General features: G+C 44.0%; 1 protein-coding gene across 1 annotated transcript in view; it reads right to left on the bottom strand.

The window, feature by feature from the left end:
* The window catches only part of NTRK2 (neurotrophic receptor tyrosine kinase 2), a 332,542-nt gene that overhangs the window by 51,477 nt on the left and 264,993 nt on the right, over nucleotides 1-16,072 (bottom strand). Inside the window, exon 15 of the mRNA XM_049653049.1 lies at nucleotides 12,558-12,792. Within this exon, the coding sequence (XP_049509006.1) occupies nucleotides 12,558-12,792 (235 nt within the window). The remainder of the gene's footprint in view (nucleotides 1-12,557; nucleotides 12,793-16,072) is intronic.

The raw sequence follows: 16,072 nt of genomic DNA, 5'->3' as shown, positions 1-16,072 counted from the left end.
TTGGGGGGGGGGGGGAGAGGAATTCTCAAATAATATTTCATTTACCAATTTGGAGATTCCATGGTTCAAAGAATCTAGACTCTGAGGGTAAGAATAGTAGGGTATTATTGTATGGTAGTAATTAACATTTAGAATCTTTCCCACTGCAAGTCCTAAAAATCCATTAATTATTGTAATACCATCTCCATCAGGAAAATAATGGGTCAAGTTTGAGAAAATTTTTAATAGCACCTAGCCTATTTTTAAAGCTTGATAATTAAGATCTGTTATAATGTTACCACTTGAATCTTTGCATAGATGAGCCCATGTTATGCCCTCAGCTACTTTCTGAAAATGCTGCTGATTAGGACCAGTGCCAATTCTTAAACTTAGCTACACATCAGACTTACCCAAAAAGCTTGCTAAAACTTAAAAAAAAAAGAGCAAACCAGTTTTCATCCCCTTCCTCCAAGATGCTGAATTAGTTTGTCTAAGGTGAGGTTCAATAATCAAGATTTTGACAAAAGCACTGTGAGATATTGAGGTGTGCGGTCAAGCTCAGGAGCCCAGAAGTGGGGAACTCTTTAGTACCAGGTAAGATAATACTGCTAGGCCTCCATTAGCATGGAAAGAATTTGTCTTACAGTCAGACATCACAAATAACTGTGTGTTTAAAAAGTCTCTTAGTGGAGCACAAATTAGGATGTGATTTGTCTGCAAAGTAGAATTTCTCAGCTCCTATGTCTGTACTAAGTTCTTATGACCAATAAAATGATCAGCAAGAGAGAGACGCTGCCACAACTCTGCAGAGGGATCCATGCTATTATTTTTAAGGACTTCATGTGTGTCCAAGAATAGGTTAGGTGGCTGCAACAATCTCTGAGGGTTTATAGTTTTTCATATCTGGACAAATAGACCAAGCAGATATGGGAACTAATTACTGGAAGGCAGAATTTGTTTGTAATGTTTCTTTGTTTGTTTAGTGAGAGAGAGAGAAACAGCGTTAATGGGGGAGGGGCACAGAGAGACGGGAAGAGAGAGAGAGAGAGAGAGAGAGAGAGAGAGAGAGAGAGAGAATCTCAAGCAGGCTCCACACTGTCAGCACAGAGCCCGACTCAAGGCTCCATCCTACGATTGTGAGATCATGACCTAAGCTGAAATCAAGAATTGGACACTCAACTGACTGAGCCATCCAGGTGCCCCTGGAGGACAGAATTCTAAGAAAGCTTTACAGAGTGTTGAGAGAGGAAGTCAAGTCATACTTGGATTTAGGAGTGATTTCTATCCTAAAGACCCATCATGATGGATAGCAGTGTTACTTCCACACTTCCAAGAAGAATACCATACCATCTTTCTTGGAACCTCCTTTTAGGCAGTTATAAACAGTAAGACCCTAGTGAGTGCCTCATACCGTGTGAAACATTACGGAGGTCAAAATTAGAAGATAAGCATCCTGCCCAAGAATCATGTGTAATTGGATCACCTAGTCTTGGTTGTAACTGTGGTCACATGCAATAGTCTTTAAATTCCCACCCTACCCCGCCTGCTATTCTTTCCTTAAGATCCAGGTCAAATCTTGCTTCCTCCAGAGAACTTTCTAGATTTCATTCCCACATTCCAATAAAAAACAATTTATCTCTACTCATAACATGTATCACACTATGTAGCATCAGAGTGATTCATTTATGTGTTTTCTCCTCAGGAGGCTTGTCATCTTCTTTAGGGAGCAGAACATGTCTCACTCAGTATCTACAAATTGGAAAGGCATTGCTAAGAGCAATGTATACAGTACCAGCTTGGACTAATTCATTTCTCCATCCAAGGTGTTCTGTCCCTGACCATAGGACAAAGACCGTGGGAAAATGTAAACAGTGTGGACATTATTAATATTTCAACCCACATATTTTTTCCCAAAGCCTCCTTGAACCAATTCACAATTTGATCCTAGGGAATCTCTCAGAGGTAACAGGAAAGCTAAGATAATTTCCTCTTGCTCAATACTCACTGGAGATGGAGAAAATCTACTCTCTTACTTAAGTAATAATCTTGTGTAGGCAGGAAAACTTTAACTGTAGAAGAAGTATTATGTAAATGCAAGTTATTTAATTAGAAAGGAAAACAAAAAACCTTTACAGGAAGTAGCTGTTCTAAAGAGGTGGGAGAACTTGTTTTCTTTGCTGCAGCTTACAAGTGGTTCACTAATAGATTTTTGGAATGACATATTCATCATCAAGAGAGATGGCAACTGTCTTCAACTGCTAGGCAAGATGGAGTAACAGAGAACAGATTTACCTTCTCATGCAAAATAAGTAAAAAATGGCTTAAATTCAGATGAAACAATTATTTTCAAGACACTAGATAACAGACAGTGGAGGACAATGATCTGTGAGAGATGAGAAACAGATACGATGAATCTTACGATTGTTAAGCCTAATTTGTTGAAAGAGACAGAGGTGGGGAAAACCAGATGGAGATCGGCCAGCTCCCTAAGTTCAGGAGTTGGGAGCTGGGAGTCTGGGGAGATCAAGGCAGCTAGAGTGGAAAGGACAGAATTCTGGAAAAGGGAGAGCTGTACACAGAAAGAACGCTGAAGATCTGCAGAAGGTGCCACTTGAGTATTCAGCTGAGCACTCAACAGTGCATGCACGTGCATACACTATCAATGGCTGGGAAAGAATTCTTAGCCCAGGGGATCAGTGGAAGCCCAGTGCTCACAGAAGGTCAGAAACAGTGCTGATTCCCATGAAGAGGGTGAAAACCTCATGATTCATGGGGACTTGGGTAGAGTGCCAGTAGATCTTGTCTCAGTAACAAGGAATTATTAGCTCTAAAGTAAGCACTGGTCAGTCCTGCCTAATCTTAATAGCAACACACAAAGAAATCAAACTGTTTCAAGGCAATATAACCACATTCCAGAACAAAGCACAAAAGTATTTATAGGAATGAAAAAATACCCAGTACCAAACAAGATAAAATTCACAATGTCTGGCATCCAATCTGAGATTACCAGGCATACAAAGGGAGTAGAAAAATATGACCCATCGTTAGGAGAGAAATCAACCAGTGGAAATTGATCCAGGACTGGCACACATGTTAACACTAGAAAAAGCATACTGAAACATTATTATAAATGTACTACATATGTTTAAAAAATTAACTAGAGGCATGGACAATATAAGAAAAGCCATACTGAGCTTCTAGAAATGAAAACTATAATGCATGATATTAAAAATACACTGGGAAGAATGGAAAAATAGACGTCGAAGAAGAAAAGATTATGGAACTTGAAGATACAGTAATAGAAAATATTGAAGATGAAACACACAAAGAAAAGAGAATCCAAAAACACAAAAGATTTCAGTGAATCATGAGAGAGTTTTAAATGGCTTAATATGAGTCAAATTGGAGTCCCTAGGTGGTGAATAAGAGAAAGAGAAGAAATATTTGAACAAGTAATGGTCAAAAACTTTCCAAATTGATGGCAATTGTAAGGCCGCAAGTCCAAGTAATCCAAAGCATCCAAGCATAAGAAACATGAATGAAACTATAAGAAAGCACGTTCTAATCAGATTTCTCAAGACCAGGAATAAAGAAATTATTTTAAAAGCAGCCAGAAAAAAAAAGAAACATTGTACACAGAGGAAAAAAATCTCCCACTGAGAAATTCCAGTAGTTTAATTTTTTAACGATTATGTGCCACTTCCATTTATTGTTCTCAACAACTTTTAAAGGCAGGAACTCATTGCAAATAAATACATAGAGGCCACAAGGGTGCATAGGGTGAGTATGACATGATTTTCTTTACTCTTCCCAAAGTCATTCACTTTTGCTTCCTTTCATTCTATAGCAGAATCCCAGTTTTGTTTAGGTCTTTTACTGAAATGTCACACATCTTTTGGTTCCTTCTTCCCTAGAGTAGACTGCCAGTTTTGTATAGGTTTTCAGTAACAAGCCATTGATTTCTGCAAGCCTGTTCAGCACTTAGTCTTTTTTAAAAGTTTATTTATTTTGAGAGGGAGAGAGAGGGAGAGAGAGCAGGAGGGGCAGAGAGAGATGGAGAGAGAACACCAAGCAGGCCCAGCACTATCAGCGCAGAGCCAGATGTGGGGCTCGAACTCATGAACTGTGAGATCATTGACCTGAGCCAAAACCAAGAATTGGACGCTTAACTGACTGAGCTACCCAGGTGCCCCATTTTTTGTTCAGCCCTTAGTCTTGCCCCACCTGTGACCAATGAGGTCACCATGAGGAGGGATCTGTGGAGGGGATGTTCTGGGAAAGACTTACTTTCTGATGAGAAGAATGTACCCAAGAAGAAATTATCTGCTCCCTGAAGCCGCTCCGCCCCCATTCTCCCCTAATTGAAGTTTTGATGTGCTTGGAGTAGCTGCCACCACCATGCAGCCATGAGGAAAAGACCAAGGAAACAGCAAGTGCCAACCCCCCGCCCTGGCACTGGGTGGCCTGTGAATCAATCAGAAGCTGCCCACATATGAACTTCTTGTCATGCTAACGAAGACAACTCACTATCTGCTTCGGCCACTGCTAGCAGCATATTGCTACCTTCCGCTAAATTCATTCTTCACTGATAGAAACATAAGATTAGAAAAGAGAAATCAGATTTGACTCCCTGCCTTGAGGACCTCAGTCCAATTTTCTTTCCTTTATACCCCAACTAACTCTTCGTCACCAGCTTTTTAAGGGGTTCTGGTGTGAGTAATGAAAAAACGTGGAATGTCACAGGCGTTAACAGCTGAAGACTGACTGCTTCAAAAAAGGGGGAGAAAGTACCTGCTGAAGATGCCTCTTAGCACTTTGAGGAATAAGAATCCAGCTGGAGCTTCCAGGCCAATGAGCTATGGCCTCCCTTCATTCCCACAGCACCTGACAGCGTATTTAATTTCTGCAGGTAGCACTTCCATGCAAAAGTGGACAGGCTAGTGACCCCAGGGATAAAGGACTCAGGAGACTAAAAAAAAAAAAACGCAAGGGAGATTTATTCCACGTCCTGCTAACAGTCTTCATCAGTCTTCACTGGGAAATGAATGGGACCAGGGACCCGGACAAAAAATTTGCAGGCCAGTTCTTCTATGCTGGCCTTGGCCACTTTCCATACCCCTTCTTCAAAGGTCACATGGCATAGTGACATATTAAAGGCTCTGAGGAGACCTGCAGCATGGAAAATGATTACTTATCTTAGTGATTACGGATCTCTTTTCCTTGCGAACACCACCGACAGCTCACGGGCCCAGTTTGAGAGATGCTGCTCTACTCTAGGAGTGGGGATTTGGGGATCTGTTGGGCAGATCTATTTTCATAAGCTGACAAAATGCAATCTGACATGTTTCTTTCTGGCATAAAAACTCTCAGTGGCTCCCTGCTGCCAAAAGGACCAAGTCCAAAGTCTTTGGCATGGCAAACAGGTACCCGCGAAATCTGATAATAGTCTCAATAGCCTACTTTGTTAGCCTGCCTGCAAAGATTGCATGCAAAAGAGCCCCCATTCCCTGGCCACACACCATGGTGTTTACACTGCCATCTCCTTCCATTGCTCCCTCCCATGCCAACAATGTCTCCCTCCCCACCTGGCGTGGGTCCTCTTGCCAGAAGAACAATTTGGGGTTCATATTTTATATGCTAGCTCAAATGTCACACCTCTGTGAGCCCTACTCTGATTCCCAAAGTAGGCTGGTGGCTTCCTCTTTAGTGTACATGTCTCTTTTACAGCATTTATCACAATATCACGGGTCTGAGATCTCCTCCGAGTCACAACCCATGTGTCTTTTTTATCTGGATGCCTTTAGTATCTAGTAAAGTATCTAGCACATAGTAGCTGCTTCATACATGTGTGTCGAACAAATGAATGAATGAATGAATGAATGAAATGACACCCACCCTCTTGCAACACCAAAGCATATGTAACAGGCTCTTAGGAAGGCTTGAATACAAATTAAGCCAATTTAGAATCTTGAGATAATTTATGCAAATCTAGTTTAATATAGAATTAGTCTGAACTCAATGTTCTGATTTCTCCCCGGCAGACAGGTTCCTCTGAACTGTGCTCTCTCTGAGTGTGGTGCAAAGCATAAATTGAAGATGATTTCATAAAGTAAACAAGCTCTTAAGTTTCTGGGGCCACTTTAATCAAAAGACGTTAAATGGCAAGGTCTACAAGTGGTCCTGTGGAAGTTGAGTGATTGTGTATCATGTATTAAGGGGGAAATTAAGGAAATGATGTATGCAAAAAAGAGTTAATGACATTCCTCTATCGGGAAGGGACTGTGTTGCCTCTTAAAATGAACAATGTGCCTGGTTTCAAACATTCTAGGACGAGTATACCACAGGAGATTTTTCTTTTCTTTTCTTTTCTTTTCTTTTCTTTTCTTTTCCTTTTCCTTTTCTCTTTCCTTCCTTTCTTTCTTTCTTTCTTTCTTTCTTTCTTTCTTTCTTTCTTTCTTTTACTATAGTGTAAGTGCAAATAAGTTTTAGCTCTGGGATCTCTACTGAAAAGATAAGGACATGCCTCTCTCCCTACTTTTACTTCCTGAAGCCAGGGCTCCCAGCCTCAGGGCCAGGCCCATCTGCAAATCTGAGTATCTTCTTTATTCTACAGGGCTAAAAAGTCACACTCATAAAGGCATTTCCTGATTCATGTCCTGTTCAACAATCATGCATTGGCCACCTAGTATGTGCCCTACCCAGTGGCGGTCTCTATGGTTACAAAGATGTGTAAGACTTGTCCTCTTCCTGCTCCCATGTTAGTGAGAAGACACATATATGCACAAATTTCCATGATGCAATGTGCTTATGCTGTGATATTTATTTATATATTGGTGAGAATGCATTTATTAATGAGATACATTTTTTAAAAACTTGAGTATAGTTGACACATGTTTTGGGTGTATGTAGCATAATGTATAAACTTGTCACATCACTATGCTGTAATGCTTATTTATATGAAGTGTGGAGGTACTATGGATTTGTGAGTGATTATTCTGCTTGGAGGAAATCAGGGAGGAGGGGAAACAGGAATTGTGTCTTAAGAATTAGCAGGTGGGGGAGTGCCTGGGTAGCTCAGTCGGTTAAGCGTCTGACTTTGGCTCAGGTCATGAGCTCACGGTTGGTGAGTTCAAGCCCCGCGTTGGGCTCTGTGCTGACAGTTTGGAGCTTGGAGCCTGTTTCGGATTCTGCGTCTCCCTCTCTCTCCTTCTGCCACTCCCCAGCTTGCACTCTGTCTTTGTCTCTCTCAAAAATAAAAAATAAATAAATAAAATAAAATAAAATAAAAGAATTAGCAGATGGGGCGCCCAGGTGGCTCAGTTGATTAAGCGTCTGACTCTTGATTTCATCTCAGGTCATGATCTCATGGTTCCTAAGATCGAGCCCTGCATGGAGCTCTGCCCTGACAGCACCCACCCTGCTTGGAATTCTCTCTCTCCTCTCTTTTCTGCCCCTCCCCTGCTCACATGTTCTCTCTCTCTCTTGAAATAAATAAACATTAAAAAGATAAAAAGAATTAGCCCGCATTCACCAGGGAGATTCAGTGCTGTTCTCCATAAAGGGAATGACGTTGGTATTTTACACAATAAACCACTAAGCACATTTGTGGAATGAATCTAGATTGATCAATCAATCTATCAATCAATCTATCAATTGATCTTTCTAGAAACACTCATATTGCACAACAAAATTCCTTAAAAACTAAACACATTCTTCTCAATACCAAGGTATGAAAGTTAACACTTGATTATTTCTTATGTGTTTCTCTGGTTCTTAAGTTATGTAAACCTTCCCCTAGCCTCTGTGATTCAGGACTTTATTTTCCAGTTGATACTGACGTTCAAATCAGTTCTTCTAGCTACTTGTTACATCTTCTGATTTTGGTACAATCCATCTTCTTTTCTTTCTGCAGTTAATAAATTGGTATTGAGCACCTAAAGATGATTTCTTAGACGTTGTTGCTGGTATCACTTTAATACTTTAGGATTCTGACCATGGCCTTGCTTAGCCCATATATACTCACTTGCCTTTTTAAACGTCCACCATAAATTAACTTGCCTATTCTGCTTCCTTCTTTTTTCTCCTTAAGTGGAAGGTGAATTAAAGGATGGTCTCTCTTACCTCCTCAACATAAAACTAAACCCCAAAGGGGAACAGGATTTCAAAGTTAGGATTTCAGATCTTCAGGACTCTCTCCTCACCAATAGATCACATTCATTTTAAGCACACATTGGACCCAAAGAGTGAAAATCACCAAGGTGCACTTCAGGAAAATTTCAGTGGATCCACTGTGGCTCAGCAATGACCAAGAAGAGTGAGCTCCTCGGTTTCCAAAAGGCAGAATGTGGCAGAAATCTGGTTCAGATGTTTCCTAAATGCTAGGTTTTGCCAGTGAAGGGAAGGAATAAAAACCAAATAAAAGACTGGTACTGCAGAGCTGCTAATGAAAACAATTCAGAGGACATAAATGCTAGAGTAATTTTGAACTCGCCATATCAGGCTGGTTTCAATGCAAATGTACTGTTCCGATTTCTCCCTTCCTCGGGAGGATATAATTAGCTCAGCTGCAACAGGGTGGAAGCCTTGAGGCAGCCGTTTCCTGGGGCAGCCAGCTCCCCCATGATGGAGGAACAGCTGCCACATGCCTCTCCTGCCACGGATTGCACGGAGCTGTGGCCACCCCACCAGGTTGCTCATAAGCCACCACGAGCAGAAGGCTCAGGTTGCCAGGGGGATTGGCTCTTGCTTAAAGATAAGGGACATGTTGCTCCTCAACCTAGTTGACTCCAGGACTAATCACCACTCTTCCAGAGAAGATAGCTGTGGCAGACACAAAAATCCTTCCCTGCTGTTGTGGCGGAAGAGATTCTTAACATTGGTGATGACGGCCCCCACCAGCTACGGCAGTTCCTCCCCTTGGGGTCTGATGCAGGCTCTTGGAGAGGATAGGAAGTAAATAATGAAGGGAAACACACTTCAAGTGCTGGCCCAGGAGAAACCCAAACTCTAAAGAAAGCACATTCCCCAGCTACAATGACAAGGAGGATGAAAACACACCATGTTGGGAAGGGGATAAATGGCAGGGCCTAGAGAGGATCCGACTGGTGGAAAGCAAGAGTGCTCTGGGAAACAGCCATTGCAAGATGGCGCTGGAGTTCACCTGCAGAAACAGCAACAGCTTCTTCTTGTCCATTTGGCAGACTCAACAGAATGGAACCCACTGATTTGCTTTTGATATTTTAATAAGCAAAAACATTCTACAAATGAGTTCTAGGATGATAAATACTTTCATGGAACCAAAAGGTAAACAAGAATTTGTTTTCTTACTATCAAAATTGTCAGGTCTTACATCCATCATCCACTTTCTTACCCCCTTCTGCCCACCCCCACCCATAGCAAAGGCCAATGTAAGGCTGGTTCTTCTTCCTCATCTGAAGGATGAACAGGCAAATGGACATACAGATCCTGCAGCCACCACTGAGTACTGATCATGATGGGAACGGGGTGGGGGGTGGGGTTAAAGAAATGTGACATCTGAAGCACATTTGCTAATGACTAGGATAGTTCCAAGAACATTCAACAAATAACGAGACTGGGAATCGTAATCTCCTCTAATGAATTCAGAAAAAAGTACTTCGGGAAAATGTCTCCTAAGTGGTGAATTTTCTTTTAAACAAATGTTAACAAAATAAGATAGATGACAAACAACAATACTTTTATAATGTGTACATAATCCAGACTAACTTCTTATGTTCATAATAATGGTCACTATTTTACTAGTATTTTCCTTTTCGGGTGGTTTTTTTTAAAGAGATGAGATATAATTTATGTACCATAATCTTTACCTTTCTAAAGTACACAATTCAGTATGTTTATAAATATACTAGATAACCACCACCACTATGCACTTCTAGAACATTTTCGTCACTGCAAAAAGCAACTCCACATCCAGAAGAAGTCACTCCTCATTCTCTATTCTCCCAGCCATTGGCAACCACCGATCTACTTTCTGTCTCTTTGGATGGGCCTCTTTTGGACATTTCATATAATGGAGTCACATATGTGACCTTTTGAGTCTGGCTTCCTAATTTACCATAATGGTTGCATTAAGGTTCATCTGTGTTATAGCATGAATCAGTACTTCACTCCTTCTTCTTGGTCAATAATATCCTATTGTATGGATCACCACATCTCGCTTAGCCATTTATCAGTTGATGGGCACTTAGGTTGTTCCCACTTTTTACCTATTATGGACAATGCTGTTATGAACATTTATGTACACGTTTTTGTGTGAACGTATGATTTCAGCTCTCTTAGGGACATACCTAGGGGTGGAATTGCTGAGTTACACCATGAGTCTGTGTCGAACGTTTTGAGAAGCTGCCAAACCATTTGCCCAGGCAGCTGCACCACTTTGCATCCCTACCAGCAGCACGAGGTCTCTGATTTCTCCACATTCCTGCTAACACTTGTTATTGTCTGCCTTTATTACAGCCATCCTGGGGAGTGTGAAATGGTATCTCACTGGGGCTCTGATTTACATTTCCCCAATGACTAATGATGTTGAGCATCTTTTCATGTGCTTATCGGCCATTTGTGTATCTCCTTTGGAGATGCCTCTCTTAAAAAGTTTGCCAATTTTTTAAATTGGGGGCTTTATATTCTTACTACTGAGCGTTTCTATATTCTTCCTCTGATTTCTTTTTTCTAGAGGTTGTAGAAGGGGACAATGGACTCCACCTGGCCCCGTCCTGGCTTTGGGAATGAAGCATGATTTTATCCATTTGGATCAGGATAAAGTTGAAAAACATTTATTGAGTACTTATTTTGTGCCAAGCATTCTAAGACCTTTATTGACTTACTGCTAAAGAGAAAGCTGTTGCTTGGGCCACATGCTTTTCCCTTCGATGCTCAATCAGATCATTAAAGCTTTTCTTTAGGGAAGCACTCATGTGGTTCTTCATCTCTTGAGACCAAGAGATGTCCCCTACCCCTCCTCTCACCAAAGGAGCAGAGCTAGCAGTGGAGATGCATCCATTAGCAGGTAATATCTCCTGCCAAAGTTTAGATATCTAGAACAGACTAGTCATCCCTAGACTCAGAACAGGTGCTTTGAAGCTCCATTTTAAACATCTGAAGTTAAGACCATGCTCACGTTTCCTACAAATACGCCCAAGAGACTCCTTTTCAATTTGGTTCCCACTCTTCCTTTGCCCCACAAAGGAATGTGTGGCAATGCTGTGGGCAATGCTTCCCAAGGTGACCAAAGGAGGAAACCCCACAAAACAATCTACAGAGGAATATGCAGGAGAGCAATGGGTTCATTTTCTTAGACTACTTGTAGTGATGTTGGCTTAGCTAAAATGCAGAGGCATGAGAAGTGAGTAAGGCTGCAAAGAGGGGCACAGGAAACAAACAGACAAGGCTCCTCAAAAGTAAATCATGAAGGGATGAACAAAGGTAAGGAGAGGCATTCTCTCTACCAGTCCTACCTTATTATGAAAACTAGCTGAGTTCTGTGTTTTACCTTCTTAGGCTCTGTACACACACCACATTTATTCCTCTTCCTTCCTATTCTCTTTCTCTGCCCTTGAAAATCAGGTAAAACCACAAGGGAAGCAAATTGAGGGTTTGACGTGGTAGAACACCACTTCAAACCTTCACTTTCATTATCATGACTTCAAGGTTTCCAGAAATGTCCTTTTCCTCTCCTACCAAGATCCAAATCCACCTTGCCAAGGGGACCAATTCCAGGTGATCAGGGGATTTGAGTTGTTGTCTATAACTCTAGCCCCCAGTGCTTCAAGTGCTGGAACCCCAGCCAGGGGTGGCACTATTCAGTAGGAGGCAGAACAGAACCTCTTCCATCTCACCGAGAAGGCCACCAGCTACCCCACTTTCCACCAAGATGGCTCTGGGTGGTAACTTCCAAGGTCTACCATGCTATTATTTATGTGAACAAGTTCATCTTCAGCCACACCTCAAACAGAGGCTCCAGGAGTAATTTCACGGAATCAAACCCAAACCTCAAAACCCTTTAACCTCATGCCAACCAGGAATTCTCCCAAGCCCTGGGGCTCCCCTGGAGGAACCATTCATGGTGAGGGCTTTTCTCTTGGAGATATCACACACCACTCTGGAGAGCCATGGAAGCCACAGGATGGGTTTTATTGGCTGAGTTGTGTTCCCTCCAAATTTGAACCCCCAGTGCCTCAGCATATAGCTGTATTTGAGACAGGGTCTTCGAAGAGGTGATTAAGTGAAAATGAGGCTGTGGGCGGGGCCTTCATCTAATCTGATGGTGTCCTTATAAGATGAGGAACTTTAGACACAGAGAGAGACACCAGGGATGAGCACGCAGCAAAAAGACCATACGAGAAAGGCACTGTCTGTAAGCCAAGAGTCAAAGCAACCCTGTCTTCACCTTGATCTTGGACTTTTAGGCTTTAGAGAAAATAAACGTCTGTTGTTTAAGCCCCTTGTCTCTGTCATTGTGTTACAGCAGCCCCAGCAAATGAATACAAGGGCCTCCCAGGGAAAGAGGGCCCTGGGGGCTCCCGGTGGGCACAGCCACTCACCCTGTAGTAGTCAGTGCTGTACACATCCCGGGACATCCCGAAGTCCCCGATTTTCACCAGGAGGTTCTCACCGACCAGGCAGTTCCGGGTGGCCAGATCTCGGTGCACAAAGTGTTGGGACGCCAGGTAGACCATGCCCGCCGCGATCTGCTGGGCGATGTGCAGCATCTGGGACTGCGTCAGCTCTGTCGGCGGGTTGCCTTCGGCCATCAGCACAGCGTCAGGCCCGTGGGCCCTGTGGAGGACATGGAAGGCGTTGCTGGAGCCCCAGCTTTTTCCTCCAGGGGCCCTTTGTTCCCATCAGCTGCTGGGGCTCAAGGGCTGCGTGACTTAGCTAAAGAGGGGGGAAGGATGCTTCACCCACAGGTGCACCCCTAAAGCCTTGAGAGCACCCAGGCTTCATTTCCCAGGGCATCTAGAATTCCCAGGGCCATGTGGACCTGAATAGTACCCTCCTCAACACACACACAGAGGTGTACATTTTAGGGGCTCCAGAGCTGGGCTGGGGCCAGGCACTGGCCAGAGCCCCTGACCCTGAGAAGCAATGGAGAAAGAACATAAGGGGAGAGTTTGGCTCTCTTGAAGCAATGGGTCATTGTGCCTTAGTGGGAACCCCAGCCCTCCCCTCTCAGCTATATGCTTCGGCCAAGTGCTTCCGACCCGGGCCAATGCCTCTAGAGTGACGCCACCAGGGCCAGAGCTCTTTCAAGCTGCCCTCTCTCTTTCAAGCCCAACTGAGCAGAATGTCAGGGCACCCTCAGACATCATTCCCTGTGACAAATCCCATCTCCTCCTGCCCACCCCTCCCCCCACCTCCAGCTTGGCATGTGCACTGGCCACCACATGGAGAGCTTTTTGAACCACAATACATTGATCCTTTTACTGGGCTGAGTTTTATCCTTTCCACTATGGAGGGGGGGGAGGGTGTAGAGGGAGTATGGTATTTTATATCTTCTTTTTCTTAGTTTTTTTTTAAAGATTATTTACTTAGAGAGAGAGAGAGAGAGAGAGAGAGAGAGAGAAAGAGAGTACAAGCAGGGAAGGGGCAGAGAGAGAGGGAGACAGAGAGAATCCCAAGAAGTCTCCACACTGTCAGCGCAGAGCCTGATGCAGGGCTCAATCCCACAAACTGTGAGGTCATGACCTGAACGGAAATTAAGAATCGGATGCTTAATGGACTGAGCCACCCAGGCGCCCATATCTTCTTTTTCTTCTGTCTTATGCACTTGGCCTTTTCCCAGTTGTGTGATGACTTAAGGTATCTAAACACTGGCATGTGCTTTTTGGGGGGGGGGTCCCACAGTGAGGATGTGCCCTCAGCCCCGGCAGTCCCCACTCTGGAATCCTGCCAAGACCAGTGTTGCTGCCCCTGATGGCTCTGTAGAGCAAAGAGTAAAGGGTCCCTTTCTTCTAGAAGCTTCTGTGGAGGGGTCAAAGGGGTTCTCCCTCCCAGAGGCAAATAAGGGAGATTTCCTTCAAGACAGTTGGAAGCACTCAAAATAAATATAGAAGATTTTAAATGGATTTTAAAGTGGACGACCCCACCTGCAGTGTTCCAGAACCGTATGAGAATTTGCAAATAAAAGAGGCTGAATGATCCCAGAACTCTCTGCTCCTTCTGTCTCTTCATACCACCCAGACCTACCTCAGTCAGATGGTCTCAAACTGCGGGTGGAAGTGCCTCCTTCCTGGCTCCAGCCCACAGTGATTCCCCTTTTCTGGATTTCCAAATCTCTTACTCTCGTATTCCCTTAGAACAGCAATGGAGGGGCACCTGGGTGGCTCAGTCGGTTAAGCGTCTGACTTCGGCTCAGGTCATGATCTCACGGTTGGTGAGTTTGAGCCCTGCATCAGGCCCTGTGCTGACAGCTCGGAGCCTGGAACTTGCTTTGGATTCTGTGTCTCCCTGTCTCTCTGCTCCTCCCCTGCTCACTCTCTGTCTCTGTCTCTGTCTCTCTCTCTCTGCCTCTCAAAAATAAACATTAAAAAAAAAAAAAAAAAAGAACAAGCACTGGACAAGGAGGAGAGGAGTTTTCCAGCACCAGGATCTAAGGAAGCTTTGAACTTGTCCAGTCTGTAATTTCCCATCAGTCAAACATACAGATATTGGGCTGGGTGATCCTGTAGGTCCCTCGTGTCTCTAAATATCTGCGTTGAACCATTCCCAGGGAGGGGCTTCCTGTTTTTGTGCAAGGAGGTTCTGGTGCCTGTCACCTCCACTCAGACCCAGCCCCTAGTGCCTCCCTGTTGTAGCACTGAGGAGCAGTGTGGGGAAATGCCCTGGGGCTCTGTTCAGCTCAAAACCTCTGGGCAAGGCTCAGGGTATCCAAACGGAATTTGAATCCCATCCTAGCACACTAGCTGTGACCTCAGGTGACCTGCAGAACCGCTCTGGACTGTCTCCTCATTCTGTAAAGAGGGGGTACCCACCGCACCCTCCTAAGCTCACCAATACGAGCAATAACTGAGAGCTTGCTTGGGCTTTCGTGCAAAGCCAGCACTAAAGATTGCTCCAATGTTGTTCTTCCCAGCACCCAAGGGGGCCAGGGAAAGAGGGGAAAGTGGAAATGTTGTCTCTTATTACAGGACTCAAAGCCCTGACTGTGACTTCAATACCAGTAGAGAGACCTAGAAGAACACACAAACTATGAGAAATCCTGAAATATCCCGAGAATCTAGGCCAGGATGGAATCTCCTTCATGGATCTAAATCAAAGAGTGAAATAACGTTGCCGATTTGCCAGGAATCTAGACCCTTCTAAGAATCTATCAGTTGCAAAGTCTCCAGAGAAGACAGAGGCCAGTGCCATAGGCCACCTGTGCACAAAGCCCCATGCTCCAGCCTTACCCTCCGAAGGCCCCAGAAAGCTGTGACTCCCCAGTGCCTCCTGCACTCTCTGATACCACGTGCAGGTTGGGGCAGGCTCTGGCACGCTAAATACTCACATGCTTGCTTGTGAGTATTTAGCAGGACTCCTTGTAATGGGAGACGCCTCTGCATGCTTTCTTGGAGCAGAAAGTCCTGCTGTAAGAGGGCAGGTGAGTCTTCTAACCAAGTTCTCAAGAGGAGTATAAATGAACTTAACACAGCAGCTCTCTGCTTCACTCCTCAGGTGACCCTGCAGCTCTTAGAAATCCAACCATGTTTACCTCTTCCAGGAGAACATGCCTTAAGAGGGGAAAAACACCAGTAGCACCCCGCTTGAGGAGCGGGAAGGCTCAGTGGGCTTCTAACGGGGGAAGCTGTTCACCGTTCCTCCGCTTATTCTCTCCAAGTGTGGGTTACAGCGGGCACTTAGCCACACTGTCTGGCTCCAGAATGCCATGGCACACTACCTTCCTTCTGAGTTTTATCAACAGCTACCCCAAGAGGAAGTATTGCAGTGCTCTATGGGTTTTGCAGCCAGGGTCTGTGGGTTTGGATCTCAGCTGTGTCACTCACCAGCATCGTGACCCAGTTTTTTGGACCATAAAATGGGAATAATGGTAATCATAGTTTATTAAGTTTATGCAAGT

This window comes from Panthera uncia, chromosome D4 (genome assembly GCF_023721935.1).
Source record: "Panthera uncia isolate 11264 chromosome D4, Puncia_PCG_1.0, whole genome shotgun sequence".
In the NCBI taxonomy this organism is placed as follows: Eukaryota; Metazoa; Chordata; class Mammalia; order Carnivora; family Felidae; genus Panthera; species Panthera uncia.
Note: the sequence above shows the minus strand (reverse complement) of the source record. Positions and strands in the feature narration are given on the sequence as shown.